The sequence below is a fragment of the Aythya marila genome, assembly GCF_965140915.1.
Source record: "Aythya marila genome assembly, chromosome: 2".
Lineage (NCBI taxonomy): Eukaryota > Metazoa > Chordata > Aves > Anseriformes > Anatidae > Aythya > Aythya marila.
In genome coordinates, this window is record NC_139043.1 from 125,063,941 (window position 1) to 125,081,351 (window position 17,411).

At 37.4% G+C, this 17,411-nt stretch overlaps 1 protein-coding gene across 2 annotated transcripts in view; it reads left to right on the top strand.

The window, feature by feature from the left end:
• The window catches only part of HNF4G (hepatocyte nuclear factor 4 gamma), a 66,440-nt gene extending 51,609 nt beyond the window's left edge, over window positions 1–14,831 (top strand). For both annotated transcript variants that reach the window (XM_082754061.1, XM_082754060.1), the window contains 7 exons: window positions 46–152; window positions 3,125–3,280; window positions 5,713–5,800; window positions 7,881–8,033; window positions 8,173–8,409; window positions 11,353–11,475; window positions 11,866–14,831. In XM_082754061.1, the coding sequence (XP_082610187.1) occupies window positions 46–152; window positions 3,125–3,280; window positions 5,713–5,800; window positions 7,881–8,033; window positions 8,173–8,409; window positions 11,353–11,475; window positions 11,866–11,984 (983 nt within the window). In that variant the 3' untranslated portion in view covers window positions 11,985–14,831. The remainder of the gene's footprint in view (window positions 1–45; window positions 153–3,124; window positions 3,281–5,712; window positions 5,801–7,880; window positions 8,034–8,172; window positions 8,410–11,352; window positions 11,476–11,865) is intronic.
• Window positions 14,832–17,411: the final 2,580 nt, after the last annotated feature.

Consider the following 17,411-nt stretch of genomic DNA (forward strand, 5'->3'; position numbering starts at 1 on the left):
GTAATGTCTACAAGTTAATAAATGAGACAAATTATTTTCTTACAGCTGTACAAAACGAAAGGGACAGAATAAGTACAAGAAGAAACAATTTTGATGGCTGCAACATTCCATCTATTAGCACACTGTCACAAGCTGAGACACTCTCCCGTCAGGTACTGAGATCCACCATAAAATTATTTCCTGATTTTAAGAACATTTATGCAATAGTTAAATACTTTCAGTTTCTCATTGTATTAAATGAAGATTATTTTTTCTCCTACTTGCAAAATGCACCCATCTTCGACTTCCTAATGAAAGAATCAGCAATATAATACCTTCTTAAAGCAAAGTCAATAAAAAATTCTACTTTGTCCAGGACAATATGTCCTAGGCACCTTTCTTAATAAAGCTTTATGGTTCTTACTGCTTTTAAATCAGTTGCTGTCTCAGGCAGCTTGTGGCATCTATCTATCCTTGAGACTGGCTTTCTCATGAAAAATTAGGGAAAAAATTGTCCAAAGCCATTAGGTTTCAAAGGGGTGTGGACACTCATTTCCTTAGGTTCTTTTGAAAATCCCATTTTTAATATCCTTAGACATTATAAATGCAGCAAACAAAAGTGTTCCAACTGTAGTCTATTCATATCTCACTTTTAAATTTTATTTGTCTCATCTGAATTTAATTTTCCTTTTTTTTTTTTTCCATTTTTTTTCTTTTTTTTCCATGTTCAGTCAATTACTGACTGTAACAGTCTCCAGTCCTTTTCTGCAACTCAGATAAATCATGGTCATTGATTCTGCATTCTTGCACCTCTTACTAACTTACTTAGAATTTAACTGCCACCTTTATGATTTCATGATGAATGATTTATACATCCCCAAATGTTTTGTAATCTCATCCTTTATCAGCATCTCTCTTAGGGTGAAACTGTCTGTAAAGAATTGATGCAGGAATTACTGGGTGATAGTCTTTGGCACATATTGCATGTCTTGGCAGACTAGATGAACGTAATGTACCTTCCTACCTTTCATACTATACAGTATAAAAATATACCTATTTTTACCTCCTTGGTAATGCTTTGAACTTGCTTATTGTGCTTTGTGTGTGTGTTACTCCCTTAATCATTTCCAACTGACACCTGCAGTCCAGAAATAAGAGCTATCTTAAACAGAATCATGTCCTGAGTCTTTTCTGTCACAAACTTCTTTTCAGCTGTTAGCTTCTTGTCCTAAAACATCATCTTGTGCATACATATGAATGTATTATACTTATTACTTGTTGTAGTGGAAGAGAATTTCTCCCAATAAGCCAAGCACGTATGAAGATATATATGAAAGTCACCTCAAAGACCAAGAGGTGACATTAACATGACGGAAAAGTGATATCCTTCAAGTCCTTTTTTTTTTTTTCTCCTCAATCAAACGGGCCTGTAAGATGAATTCAGTCCTGAGAAGAGACTTGGAAATGGAGGTAGTGTCACAAATAATTGGCTCAGTCCTTCAGCTTTGAAAATGAGGAAGAAGATCGCATTCTTCCATTTTTTTTTTAATTTTCATATTAAAATAGGGAAAATAAATTGTCTTGTCCCCTAATATGCTTCATGAGGGCAAATTGTCCAAGTAAAATGTTTTTTCTCACAGTTACAGGAGAAGCTTTCTGGATCATGTAATTGTGAAAGGGACATGGTAGATTCTCATATCAGTAAAGATATGAGTCACTGACGCTTCTCAGAATTGTGGGGATATAGTGTCATATTGTCATGTTCATCAAGTTGATGACTCCCATGTTGAACCCCAGAAATGAGGGGCATGTCAAAGCAATGAAGAAATAGAAAAAGGAAAGTTCACAGCTTCATGTCCTTGTAAAGAGATGCAAACCTAGGAGTTCATTATGAATCCCCAACAGAAGTTCACAAAGTAATTTCAGAACACGGCCCATATTTTTTCCTAGAAGGTGTAATTTATGAAGTTGTATCGCTTTGATTAAAGGATGGAGAGTGTATCAGGTTCATGAGTCGATAAGTCTAATGATTTAAACTGCCTGTTCTTTCCCCTCTTTGGTGGTCCTTCCCACCAACTGGTTGGTGGATGTCTTTTTTACTATGTCTTTTTCTTGTAGATCAGAGAGTATCCTGCTATCAAAACATTTTTTTTTTTTCCTGTGTAGGTATTTTTGAATCATGATCAAGACTCCTCTTTTCTGGAAAAAAAAAAAAAAAAAAAAGAAATGTTGAGTTTCTTTATTCTCTTACTGTACTGTGGGTTTTCTAGATTGAATGACTCTGGTAGTTCTTACCTGAATGCTATTCAGTATTTTCAACTTTGTTTTTGTAGAACAGATACCAGAAATGGATTCATGATTACAGCAGGGATTTCATAAATGGTCTGCCTACAAAGAGACAATGTCTCTAATGTTTTTCCTACATGATAGCCTTTGAATTATGTCTGAGGATTTTTTCACCTGCCTGGCTGCTGTATTCCCCTGAGAAGTAATGTTCAGATGGTTAACAGCCATTACTGTCTAAGCTGTTTTCAAGGTTTTAGGCTAGTGAATTATGTAGGAAGTGTTGGGCTTTAGTTCAGAAGTGCAACTCCCTTTGACCCACCAAGTAAAACGGTATTTTACCATGGATCCCAATGGGGGATTTAACATGGATCTGCAAATGAGGGGAATATGGTAGGAGTCAATGCAAATAGCATCCAGCATCCTCAAATTTGTAGCTATGTAAAAATAAAACAATCTTTTCTTATCTTGGAACTGGGGTGGGGGCAGCAGCTATAACCAAATCACCAGATTTCCTGAGGATGCTTTCCTAAGTTAAATAGAAGGTGAAACTCAGATTCAGAGGCCTCATACAGTATTTCCCTCCCCTCCCCTCCTCTCCCCTCTCCTCTCCTCTCCTTTATCTCTCCCTCTATCTCTCTTTTTCTTTGCCCTTAATGTTATTGTCTCTATGAGCTCTTTCATTTTTCTAAAACAAGATAACCATTTCAGAGGAAAAAAGGAGCAACAATAAAACAAAGCTACAACAACAACAACAACCAACTTTTTTTTTTTTTTTTTTTTTTACTATGCTTTTAAGCTGTCATATAAATTCAATTATACAAAGTTCAACATTATTAATTTTTTCTTTCAATATGTCCAGATCTCAATCTCCAGTCCTGGTGCAAGCACTGACATAAATTCTAAGAAAATTGCTGGTATTAGTGATGTCTGTGAATCTATGAAGCAACAACTTTTGGTCCTGGTAGAATGGGCTAAATATATTCCAGGCTTCTGTGAATTACCATTGGATGACCAGGTACAAGAGGAAACCAAAGAGAGAACTTTAATTACTGTTGTGTCTTTTCTGTGATTTTTAAATTTTATGAGTAAACGGTCATGTTTTTTTTTTGTTTTGTTTTGTTTTGTTTTTTTTTTTTTTTTTTCTGATCAAATAGTTTGTTATTAGATCCCCCCCCCTTTATTTTTTAAGTTTTATAACATTACCACCACAAAAATAGAGGAAATTTATATGACTTCAGCCTTTTAAATCAAGAAATCAAGTCTTCAGCAAACCAATACATCCGTCAGTATTTTGTGCTTTCTGCATTGTTTTGCAAGGAGATACCAAGCTGAATGTAAAAATGAAAAAAAAAAATCTTGTAAAAAAAGAACATTTTTTTTTTTTTCTGATCTTGCAAAATGTTTATTTTGTGTCCATCTTTTTTTATAATATGGTTTAAGACATTCTGCTATTTAATATGAAGCATGTTTTCCTTACAAAAAAAAAAAAAAAAGTCATCAGAATCTCGAGTAATTGCCAAACACGTATTTATGTCATTCTATAGCAAGTAATATTTCATATGATGTAATGTACTCAAATTATATTGTATATAACAAGAGTGTGGGGAAAAAATCATGAGACCTTGATGGGTTCTTCAGGGTTTTTATGTGACAGAGGTCTGACCTATCATCACATCTGTAATACACCTAATGTTTAGTGGTTTTCAGAGTCAGCCATGTTGGCACACTTAGAACTGTCTTCATGTAGGCAGTCCTTTCACTGGCCGCCTGGCTAGTAGGCGAATTCATGGCTCAGGATCTCCTGATTCCAGTCCACTGACATTTGATTCTGCTTGAAAATGCCTCTGGGAAGTGGCATTAAGAAATTCTTTTTGCCTCTTCAGTCTTTCAGTTTGTAACAAAGTCCCATGAAGAAGGTTAGTTAGCTCATCCTTCGGTTTGAAACTCAAACTGAGCTCATTTGCTGGTATACTCTTTCCCAGGTATATGGAGTTGTTTCAGGCAACAGAAGATTCCCTCCAAAGTAGGCTCTTGATGCTTTAGTAAACTCACATAATATGTGTGTGCACATGCTCAAAGTACTGAAATAAGTTAAAAATCTGTTCATGTAAAAGAGGGAGAAAAATAATGTTAGATCTTTAAATACAATGGTTCCATAAGGGCAACAAAAGCAAGCAATAAATATTGCTGCTTTTAACTTGTTTAGATGGCATGAAAGAATATGGAAAGGATCAGGCATCATTAAAAAGTTATTGGTTTTCTTAAAAAGAAAAAAATATATTGTGTGGAAAGATAAGAGATAACTTAAGACTGAAAACACCCTTGCAGTGCTCAAAGAGTATGTCTGGGAAATATTCCTGAACTTTAAGTACCTTAGAAAAACAATGACAAATGTATTGGGAGTTAAAACAAATGCCACATTTTCATTTGTGATAACCTCTTTCTATCAGGCATTGTGCATTTACTTATCAAGTAAATTATCAAATTTACGTATATATATATAAATCAAGTTTATTATATATATATAATTTATAAAGTATTTAGAAAAAAAAAAAAACACCAACAAAAACAAAAAACAACAAATCAAGTAGTTTGGGAGAAATGATTCTTGATCTTGGAGTCAAACCATGGAGCATGTCAATGTGGATAAGTTAACTCTACTGAGAATCTGTCAAGTCTTAACACATTAAGTATTTCTAGGTGCTGTGTTCCTTTACGTTACCCATAAAGTATTGACTTGTGTTCATAAGAAAAGACTTGCATGCAAAGACACAAATTCTGTGAGGAAATAGAGGTCAGTGCTTCGAGCAAACATTAAAAAGGAGAGTAAATATGTGACAGAGTAAAGTAATGATCACATTTTGAACTGCCTTTCTGGTATGAATCAGGTTTCTTTGTTGTTGACTGTAGCAGATATTTTAGCATATCTGGCTGTGTTGGGGAAAAAAGCTCTTTTAAGTAACATAAATTATTGGTTCAATGTGATAAAAATGAAAGAGCAATACTGCAAAATTTACCACCTTAGTTCATTCCAACCCACTGGAGTCTTTAGTACCAATTTATAATTCCAGAGCAAAATTTGATAATAAAATAAACACTAGGAAATGCAAGTACAAAATACTATTGAGAAGTATTCTGCGGAGCTGTAAGTTTAAAATCTAGACCAATGGTTAGAAGTGAGAAAGTATTACAAGTTAATTATAGTGTGTTATTAATTCAGTGCTACAAAATGGAAGGTCTTTTCATTTAGTTTACATTGGATCTTGGAATCTTAACAGTACCTATAGCTGAATGTACCTGTGGTAATATGCATCCTCATTTCTTTTCCCCTCTTTAGAAGTTTTGCTTTATTTTCTAATGAATCTGCTGTTTTTTGTTTGTTTACTTGTTTTTGTTTGTTTGTTTTTGTTTGTTTGTTTTGTTTTGTTTTGTTTTGTTTTGTTTAAGGTTGCCCTGTTAAGAGCACATGCTGGGGAACACCTGTTGCTTGGAGCAGCAAAACGGTCTATGGGGTATAAGGACATTTTACTTTTAGGTAAATATTGATTTTATTTCAATTAATAACAATGATGTTATAGTACACTAGCAACCATGTAATCACTTGAGTGGAACAACTGTTCTGGCACAATTAAAGCTATACATTCTGTGAATGCGAAACAGCTATTAAAGACATAATATCACATGTCCTGTTTTAGCAAAAGCAGGACATTTTTTTGTGTGGATTAACATGGATAAAGATCAGATATGAGAAACAATTCAGAGTTCCTAGCAAATTGTTTCCTTATACTAGCAATATTTCTGGCATCTTTGTTCCATTAAAAATAAGCAAAACAAACAAACAAACAAAACAAAACAACAACCAAAACACATAAGAAACCATTTAAGAGAGGAGTCTCTTAAAGAGAGTCATTTCAGTTTTCATGAAAACTCTTTATCTGGCACTTTCCTGAGAGCTCTTTAGACAGAGATCTTACAGGCTAGCTTTTCTAGCCTGTAACTATTTCTTCCCTGCAACTATTTTTCCCAAGAGGTCTTTCACTGCTGCCTTGACAGTCATCACATGTTCATCACGTAAAGAGCAATCCTTTTGTCCCCTGTTGTGTGGGAGACAGGTACATCCATGGCATGCTAAGGAGTATCGCATGTGTAACAAATCATGAGACAAACTTATTGATGGTCACCTTTTCTGAGTTATATAAAGAGACCATGGATAAAGGGGCATTGTCACATGGTGGAAATATGTCTTCCATTCATTCACACAACAGAGAAGCACAGTCATATGATGAGATGTGTGCCTGTGTGCATAATGACCTGGATTATGACATGTTAGCACTGTCTGACACAGTACTCTGGCAGTCTCAAGTGCACCCTGCCAAAATGGTCTCGCTGAATATGCGCAGTACTTTGGCTGTTTTGTGAGAAAGCATGTAGGTCTTCTTGGAATGTTGATGTGTGTCAAGATTATGAAGAATATGGACTTATCAGTGTCGTGGTACAAGAAAGTTTTCTGCTACTTGTTCTCTTTGGGACTGCCTTTTCATAGCTCTAAATCATCTTGAATTTACTTTCACACATACCATAACATTAAAGCAACAGAAAGATATTAGTAGAGATTGCTCTGGAGATGTTACTGGCACCAGTGATATTTTCAAATTAGAAACTATACAAATGACTTCCTTGATGTAGCTTCTTTCTCTAGCTGCAGTTTTACTGACAAAATTAATGAAATAAAAATGAGATATCTACATTTTCGTTAGGATTAGTAAGTAATAAGGACAAATAATGAGAAAATAAACAGAAAATTATAATCAGCATCACCAGAATCAGCATATATACAAAAAGAAGAAACAATTTGAAGCTCTAAGGCGTATTTCCGATGCCTAGAAGTAGATGTCTATATAGTTTATGAGTCATTTTGGCATAGATCTCTTGTGATATAATCATCCGTTTTTCTTTCAAAAACTGCTTTGTGGCTTCTGGAAGCTCTATGTTTTTCCCACTGTTCTCATTACTTATGTTAGATCATTTCTGCACAGAAGTTGAATGAAGATACCAAAAATGGTCACTTACCCAATATCAAAATTTAAAATGATAAGAGCAGAGAAAATTGGTTCTTTACTGAAAATTTTCTGATGCTTCTACATTTTAGTAGGAATAACAGGATCATCTGTTGGATAAAGAAGCATTCCTGGTGCCTTCTGTGAAAGAAGTTTTCTTTGTCCATGGACAAATCCTGATCATTTAGCTTGGGATATGTTATTGTAATGTAGGAGGAAGAATTTTTAGATTACATTGCATTACATTGCATTTATCTTTCATATAAAGGCCTGCTTCCTCCACGTTCATGCATTCAAATGTCCATCTTAGTCCTGTAGACTAAACAGTAACTACACATGTTGCCATATTCATCCACACAGCTTATTGACTAGGTGAGAGCTGTAATTATTTGCAAAATAACAGTTTTGTATCATATAATGGAGAGCTATTGAATAAAAAACAAACAAAAAACAATTTGATTAAGCAAAATGAAGAATACTTTTGAAAATGTTCCTCATGTATTATGTTACATCTAAATCTTTATATCAATCAACATGTTGGTCTTCTTTCTCTCCAAGGTAACAATTACATAATCCATCGCAACAGTACTGAAGTAGAGATCAGTCGAGTGGCAAATCGGATTCTAGATGAACTAGTTCGACCCTTCCAGGAAATTCAAATAGATGACAATGAATACGCTTGCTTGAAAGCAATTGTGTTTTTTGACCCAGGTACATATTTGAAAATATTTGAGAATTATTGCCAATTATTAATTTTGTTAAGATTATATTGAAAATAATCTTTGTTCATGTAGCAAGTGCTCATATTTTTTGTTGTTGTTGTTTGTTTGTTGTCCGTTTGTTTTTTCAGATGCAAAGGGCTTGAGTAATCCAGTAAAGATTAAGAACATGCGGTTCCAAGTCCAAATAAGTTTAGAGGATTATATCAATGACCGTCAATATGACTCCCGAGGAAGATTTGGAGAACTTCTGCTTCTACTGCCTACACTCCAGAGCATCACTTGGCAAATGATTGAGCAAATACAGTTGGTTAAACTATTTGGAATGGTTAAAATTGACAGTTTACTTCAAGAAATGTTACTGGGAGGTAAGATAATAACCTCTCAAATTTACCATGTTTTATTCTGTTGAGTTTAGCATACAAGGATGTTGAGAGAATCATGATGTAAGCAAGCACTGTGAGTACTGTGAGTACTGTGACAACGACTGAGCTTTGGGTCATATAATTGTTGGCTAAAGTCTTGGCTGCTCATGTTGTTCCCTCAGTCCTACAACTTGATTTTACTGTATTTTTCTCAGTCATCGCTGGATATCTAAACACAGAATTTACAGACTCACAGAGTATTTGAGGTTGGAAGGGACTTCTGGAGATCATCTAGTCCAACATGCCAGTCTCAGGCAGGGTCCCCTAGAGCACATTACACAGAATTATGTCCAGGAGGGTTTTGAATATCTCCTGAAAAGGTATCACCCATCCCCTTCAACCTCTCTGGGCAACCTGTTCCAGTGCTCACTCATCCTCACCGTGAAGACATTTTTCCTCATATTCAGATGGAACTTCCTGTGATTCAGTTTGTGCCCATTGCTTCTCATTCTGTCATTGGGTACCACCAAAGAGACTGGACCCATCATCTTGACACCCTCTTAAGATATTTATATAGATTGATAAAATCCCCTCTCTGCCTTCTATTCTCCAAGCTAAATAGGCCCAGCTTCCTCAGCCTTTCCTCATAAGAACGATGCACCAGTCCCCTAATCATATTTGTAGCTCTCTGTTGGACTCTCTCCAGGAGCTCCATAACTCTCTTGTACTAGGGAGCTCAGAACTGGATACAGTACTCTAGATGTGGTTTCACCAGGGCTGAGTAGAATGAGAAGGTTACTTCTCTCAACCTGCTGGCAACTCTTCCTAATGCACCCCAGGATACCACTGGCCTTCTTGTCCAAAAAGCACACCACTGGCTCATGGTTAGCTTGTCTGCCAGGACTCCTGGGCTCTTCTCCGCATAGCTGCTTTCCAGCAACTTGTACTGGTGTATGGAGTTGTCCTTCCCCAGGTGCCAGACTTTGCACTTTCCCTTGCTGAATTTCATGAGGTTCTTGTCAGTCCACCTCTCCAGTGTGTCCAGCTCTCTCTGAATGCAGCACAGCCCTCTGATGAATCAGCCACTCCTCCCAGTTTTGTAGCACTAGCAAACTTGTTGTGGATACACTGATTCTATCCGTTCATTCACATCATTGATAAATAAGTTGAACAAGAGTGAACAAGTACTGACTCCTGTGAGACACCGTTAGCTACAGGTCTCCAACTAGATTCAGCACCACTGATCACAGCCCTGCGAGCTCTGCCATCCATCCATGTTCTCAGTCCTCCACGCTGGCTCCTCTTCTGTCCCATGTTTCCTGAGCTTGCCTGTGAGGATGTTGTGGGAGATAGTACCAAAAGCCTTGCTGAAGTCAAGGTAGACAACATCCACTGGTCTCCCCTCATCTACCCAATCAGTCATTCCATCATAGAAGTCTATCAGGTAAGTTATGCATGATTTCCCCTTGGTGAATCCATGATGACTACTCCTGATCAGCTTCTTTTTCTCCACATACTTAGAGATGACATCCTGGATGAACTGTTCCATCACCTTTCCAGGGATGGAGCTGAGGCTGACTAGCCTGTAGTTTTGTGGGTCTTTTCTTGCCCTTTTTGAAGACTGGGGTGACATGGGCTTTCTTCCAGTCCTCAAGCACCTCCCCTGTTCTCCATGACTTTTCAAAAATGATGGAGAGTGGCTTAGCAATAACATCCAGCAGCTCCCTCAGCACTTGTGGATGCATCCCAACTGGGCCCATGGATTTGTGGTTATAAGGTTAGTTTAAATGACCTTTAACCTGATCCTCTTCAACCAATGGAAAGTCATTCTTTCTCTAGACTTTTTCTTTGTCTGCAGGGCCTGGGATTCCTGAGGGCTGGCCTTAGCAATAAAGTCTGAAGGAAAGAAAGCATTCAGTAATTCTTCCTTCTCTGTATCCTTTGTCACAAGGACACCCATCCCATTCAGCAGCAGACCCACATTTTCCCTAGTCTTCCTCTCTGATGTAGTTGAAGAAGCCCTTCATGTTGTCCTTGATATCCCTTGCACATGGATCCTAGCCTTCCTTGTTGCATCCCTGCATATTCTGACAATGTTCTGGTATTTCTCCCATGTGGCTTATTGCTTTTTCCACATTCCATATACTTCCTTCTTCTATTTGAGTTCTTCCAGGGGCTCCTTGCTTATCCATGCAGGTCTCCTAACAAAGACACTCTCCTCTCCTCTGACAGATGAATCTCATAGGAGGCCAGGTTTGTCAAGGTGAATCTCATGGTCTGAGTAGCCAAACCCCTGTCTGTGACACCAGCCGTGTTACTGTTTGTTGATTCAACAGATTTGATTGGCCCTTTCAAACCTCTTTCCTTTGACTGTAAAAACTACTTGCTTTTGAGTCCCTTACTGCCACTCCCAGGGCTCTGTAATCTTTCTTGATATTCTTTTGACTGCTCCTATTACTCCTATCACTGGTGCCCACATGAAACAAAAACAGTGGATAATAGTCAGTGAACTGAACTAGGCTTGATAGTGTCCTGATGACTTAATTCCCTGATACAAATGCCCATTAAGCATCACACCCCTCTAGAGAATGCTTCAGGTCGGCTAATATGTGCTTTTGTACCTCTCAAAAGAGAAGTGCCTACTACTATCACCTGTTGCTTTTACTTAGTTGCGCTGGTTGTTATACTGGGAGCAGATTCCTTAGGTAGATTGCAGAACCCTTGCAAATATTTAAATAAATCCACTGTTACTGCAGTCAAAACTGTGCAAATAAACATAGTGCTTAATGTGGTTCAAGTCTGGTTAAATTGTTTAATGAATACCCAGAAGCAATTATTCAAATTGCCAATCAAAATATTTGCTCTACAGAAATGTAATTATTGCAATATAAATTGCTGGCAACAACATGTTCTTTTGAATTGCTATGTGCTCATGTATTTTTGCAGGTACTTCTAATGATGCCAGTCATCTGCATCATCCAGTACATCCTCATTTAGCCCAAGATCCAATAACTGGCCAAACTATCCTCATAAGTTCAATGTCTACTCCTGTACATGCAGAACAGATTTGTAAGTAATTGCAAGTTAGCCTTCTAACATAACATTTCAAAGTTAGAGATTAAAATATTAATTATATTGGTGAGCTGTCAGTGCTCATAGAGCTATTTCATCATCATTCCTAGATTAAAGTAATTGTACATTAGAAACAGGTACTTATAAACAATGTTATATAAGAGACTTTGACTTGAATTTAATCTAATTTTAACAATTCAGCACCATTCTGATATATCATTGGTTTCACATGAACAATTTTTAATAAGTTGAGAAATTCTGATAATGTCCTATTTACCGAGCATGCCAAATGCAGAAGAACATCCATTTGGGGCAGTAGTATGTATATATGTATGCAGAATAGGCAAGAATATAAAAATGCACAATTCTTTATGAATTCTTTTCCAGCTACTCCAGAAACTCCATTACCTTCCCCTCCTCAAGGCTCTGGACAAGAATACAAAATGTCTACAAACCAGGCTTCAGTAATCGCACAGCAGTCTATTTTGAAACAAAAAACATTGTGATAATGTTTATCTCTTTGTCTTGCTCTTCATACCTTCCTTCTTTATCCCAGTCTTTCCCTTCTTCCCCCCTCCCTCCTTTCTTTCTTTCTTCCATTTTATGCACTAAATAAATTGATAGGACACTTGCACATTAAAAATCTCAGGATGATAAAGGAGATTATTTCCTCAGCAGCCACTACTGTGGGTATTTCTTAAAACCCTTCATGATTTAGAAAGTAATATACGCTGTTCTAACTGACATGTGCAGCTGTAACTGTGGCTACTGAAGTGTGAAAAATGTGTATAAAGGTTGATACTATCTTCTGATCTTTTAACTGCACAGATTTTTTTTTTATCTTTTTTTATTAATTTCCTGTTGTAGTTGCCTTAATATTATTGTTTTAGATGTGTATATAATTTTTTTTTTTTTTTTTTTTTTTTTTTGTGACTTAACTGGTTAGTGTTCATTTAGCTGTGAATTGTAGACATGAAAAAATGGGTTAATCAAACCAAAGACAAGATTGCATAAATAATAAGGCAGTAGGCTATCAAACAAAGCACATGTATTAAATAAAAAGGAGAAAATACTGAATGGATAGAAATATACATCCCCCCCCCCTTTTTTTTTCTTTAATATCCTGATTTGAAAGAAGCATCTCTTTCAAGTAAAATTCCCACAAACGATTTGAATTCTCCCTGCTTACCTATTTGTATGAATCAGAGAATCTGCCACATGCAAAGACGTTTGGGGACTTTTAAAAATCTGCATACACAGTAATGTTTATATTACTCAACTGGACAGTGCCTAGGCATGGGTGCAGACACCAGACTGCTAGCATTTATATTGCTAAAACGTTAGAAGGGGACTTATAATGTTTTGTCGTCAGGACTAACTATTGGTCTCCCAAACAATTTATGGGCACACTTTGGGAATTAGGCCAGTCTTTTCACTAGGCACTTTGAATATAGCCAACTTTCTTTACAGAGTATAACTATAGGAACGTGGCCAGACCACACCACTTGACCTCAGGGCTGGAGACTTTGTACTGTTTAATTTAATAGTGTAAATGTAGCCATTGTGTTTATTTACCTAACTGACTGGTGAACTTGTGTTTCAGCAATCACTCTAAACTTTACCTACAGAATAGTTGTAGTTTTGTAGTAGCTCTCTGTCTAGAGAGAGGTGGCTTACTAACCCAAGCAACAGACATGTCTGAGTTCACCTTCAGATGTTCCTGTTTTGAGCCATGGTATTTCAAACCATGAAAATAGCCAGCACATCAAATAGTTGCTCTGTGGATTTCAAACTCTTATAGTCTTCAAAAGCTTGGGACGATTTGACTTACTATGAAGAGCCCCCTTTACCATCTTCTTCCTTTACAATTTGGAAGGATCTAGCATTGACTAAAGTTTTGGGTCTGGAGTCTATATTAACCCATCTGGATATGGATGCGCTGTTGATTTGCACAAAGGACACCTTGTGCAAATCTTTCAGTAACAGTGTGTGAAAATGATCTCGTTATGATATACAAAGTGATTATGCTATTCATACAGTACTGGTGTCATAAGAAAATTGCCACTTCGCACATTTTATTTATTCCAAACAGCAATGTTTTTCCTTTAGTACTTTAGACTTTTTATTCCCAGAAGCTGTAAAGGAAAGAAACAGAAAAGAGAGAATAAAATTTTGCAGTTTGCTGAATTATTACAAAAAGAAAACACAGACAAGTCAGAAATTCTTCAAGGTGAGATGTTGATCATCCTGAATCAGACACCTGCCTTAATCACAACATCCAAAGGTGGCATAAAGGCATTGAACCTCTGATTTTTAAAGTTACTTAAACAAATGGGTACTATTCTTCAGATACTATTTTGCAAGCAGAAAATAAATACACAGTAAATGCTGAGCTGACCTAACTGTTCAAAAGATTTTTAATGAGAATACATTTACCACCAGGTAGATGCTGGTTTTCCTTATGTTATTTTGAAGTAGTTGCATTTGTACTTAAGTCTGCACACAGTAGCTTTTGAAGTTTACTTTGCTTTTTAGAGAATGTTTTTCTTTTTGCTGGTTACCATTTATTTTTTCTCAATTCATTGCTTTTTTTGCAAGACCCTTTTAGTATGAGTTTTTATGACAAAAAAAAAAAAAAAGTACCAAAGTTTTCCCATCAACTTTAGAGGGATCAGGACTGTACTATTTCTCCAAGCAGTTCACTATCACTTTGTGCAGAAACAGATAAAGCATGCATGAGAGACACCCAGAAGTTGACTGTCTGGGGTCACTTTTATATACCTGTCATAGAAAGACGGTGAGTATTTGTCTCTAGCTGGATCTGCATGACTTCACTGGATCAGATTAATTAAGCCCATTTCAAGAACATGGCAACATTGGTCTGACTAAAAACATTTAAGTGGAAATAAAAAGTAGTCCACAAGTTGTGCCTTATATGCACATAATAGTTGAATGTGCTTAGTTTTCACACTGTAGTTTAGGTATCAAATGTACAATAAAATGTCCTCTCACACTGCCAAAATGTACTAGATGAAAAATATACTTTAGTATTTTATCTTGCTAAAAGGTGTTATCTATTTTGTATGATATATTACATTTTTGAATAAGAAGAACACCACTATAATTTATTGGGAAAGGCTGATTTATTTTATAAATGTAACATTATTTTTGTAAACTTAATTATGAAAAATCAAAAATGATTAGCTTTGTTAAATATTAAATTATAATAAGATGTAACTTTATATGGTTGAACTCTGATACTAAGTTTTTGTGTTTGAAATTGAAATGGTTGTTGGAAATATTTCAAATGGACTGTTTTTCATCAAAACTCAATAAAGAAAAATGAATGATGCAAATTACACATTTGCCTTTTGGTATTTTTTTTTTTTTACTATTTACATAAACAATTATGATGCTTTATATTGCTTATCTTATGAATAAGTATAAAACCATACATGCTTTCATCTCTACAGTGTTCACAGAATCACAAAATGGTTGGGACTGAAAGAGATCTATGGAAGTCATCTAGTCCAACCCAGCTCAACCAGGATATTGAAATCATATGAAAGAATATGATGGCAACATTTTAGTTGATTCTACTGTAACATGACAAAGTAATACATAGCTATGGTTTTCAGTTTTTAGTTCTGCCTCAGAAAAGTATTGAAGCCTGTTCTTAATTCCATATGTGTTTAAAATGAAGCATATGTTCAACAGTTGTGGGTTGTTTTTTTGTTTGTTTGTTTGTTTGTTTTCTGGACAGGGATAACTTCAGAAATCACTCTTTCCTTGCTCTAGTGCACTGTTATTTAGACCAATTTAGTTACAACAAAGAAGTTATTTACTTTGTAAGTAAATACGTTTAGTATACTTTTTAGTGAGTAGCTTTTGAATAGAAGTGGTGTAGTGGGTTTACGTGGCAAGGTTTTGGTAGCAGGGAGCCATAGGGGTGGTTTCTGTGAGAAAGATCTAGAAGCTGCCCCATGTTTAGGAAGGGCCCCATTGTTTTCCAGATCTGAGCCAATAAGCGATGTTGTTTGCGCCTCTGTGAGAGCATATTTAAGACAGGGAAAAAAATGCTGCGCCAGACAGCAGCCGGGAGTGAGAAACAGCCTTGCAGGTTCCAAGGTCAGTGTAGAAGGAGGGAGAGAGGTGCTCCAGGCGCCGGAGCAGAAGTCCCCTGAGGCCTGTGGTGAGGACCATGGTGAAGCAGGATGTCCCCCTGCAGCCCATGGAGTACCACGGTGGAGCAGGGTTCCACGCTGCAGCCCGTGGAGGAGACCACGGTGGAGCAGGTGGCCCTGCACCGACGGAGGCTGCCGCCTGTGGAAGACCCCTGCCGGAGCAGATTCCGGGCCGGACCTGTAGCCCGTGGAGAGGAGCCCACGCAGGAGCAGGTGACCTGGCAGGAGCTGCTGCCCGTAGGGGAGCCAGGTTGGAGCAGTTTTCTCCTGAGGGATGGACCCCGTGGTACGGACCCATATCTGGAGCAGTTCTGGAAGAGCTGCTGCCTGTGGGAAGCCCACGCCGGATCAGTTCATCAAGGACTGCATCCCGTGGGTGGGACCCCACAGCACAGGGGACGAGAGTGACCGAGAAGGAGCGGCAGAGAAGAAGTGCTGTAGACTGACCATAACCCCCATTCCCCGTTCCCCTGCGCCGCTCGGGGGGAGGAGGTGGAAGAGGGTGGATGGGGGGGGAAGGTGCTTTTGTTTTTTTTTTCCTTTGTTTTCTCACTTCTCTCGCTTGTTAGTTGTAGGCAATAAATCTTACTATCTCCTTATGCCGAGTCTGTTTTGCCCGTTACAATAATTATTGCGTGATTTTCTCGTCCTTATCTCAATCCTTGAGCCCTTTTCACATATTTTCTCCCCATTCCTCTTTGAGGAGGGGGAGTGAGAGAGCGGCTGTGGTGGAGCTCGGCTGCCCACTCGAGCGGAACCACGACAAGTGAGTGTGAGGATTTTTTTTTTTTTGGGGGGGGGGGAATAGCACAATGAATTGGGTTATTTGCTTTTGTTCAAATGGTCTCTAATTTGGAGTGCAGAGCTTCAGGAAAAAGCTGTCATGGGAGGCAGAAGAGGCTTCTCTCTGAATGCTGGAGATCTTCAGGTCTCTTTGAGAAACTTGTCTGTGGCTGATTATTCTAGATTAAAGATTTCTCTGCTATTTGCTTGTAAATACTGACTTAGTTGAAATAAGTTAATGATTTTAAGGAGCAGAAGAGTTTTTTGTTTGTTTGTTTGTTTGTTTGTTTTTCAGCTTAAAATGGAGAAAACATGGAAAATCCCCTAAATCTTCAATGCCATGAAACGTTGACAGACAGACTCTTAAAGGATTTCCATAAATCAATTTTACCAACAGCTTCAATAGGTGAATCAGGAGTGTATATTTTACAGAGAGAGATGGATGTATTAGCTTTCAGGTCTAATCACTGCATAAAATTCCTCCCATCTAAGGAATTCTGAATGTGGGTAAAGGTATTGAGTTCCAGGATGCTTCTGTGACAGAAAGTTTAACATTGTCGGAATAAAGGAAGAAAATCCATTATAACTCTTGTTTAATATTTGTGTACTTGGTAGTTCTGTTTTCACCTGAATAATGTCTGTCCATCTGTGATTGAGTAAAATGTGTCTTTCCAACAGACTATTTCTAATTGCTCACCTCCAATATTTGTGTCACTTAGAATCACAAAATAATAGCATCATAGAATCATAGAATGATTTGGGTTGGAAGGGACCTAATTCCATCCCCCTTCCAATGGACAGGGACACCTCCAACAAGATCAGTTTGCCCAGGGCATCATCCAACCTGACCATGAACACTTCAAGGGATGGGGCATCCACAGCTTCTCTGGGCAACCTGTTCCAGTGCCTCACCACCCTCTAAATAAAGAACTTCCTCCTAACATCTAATCAAAACAGACCACCTTA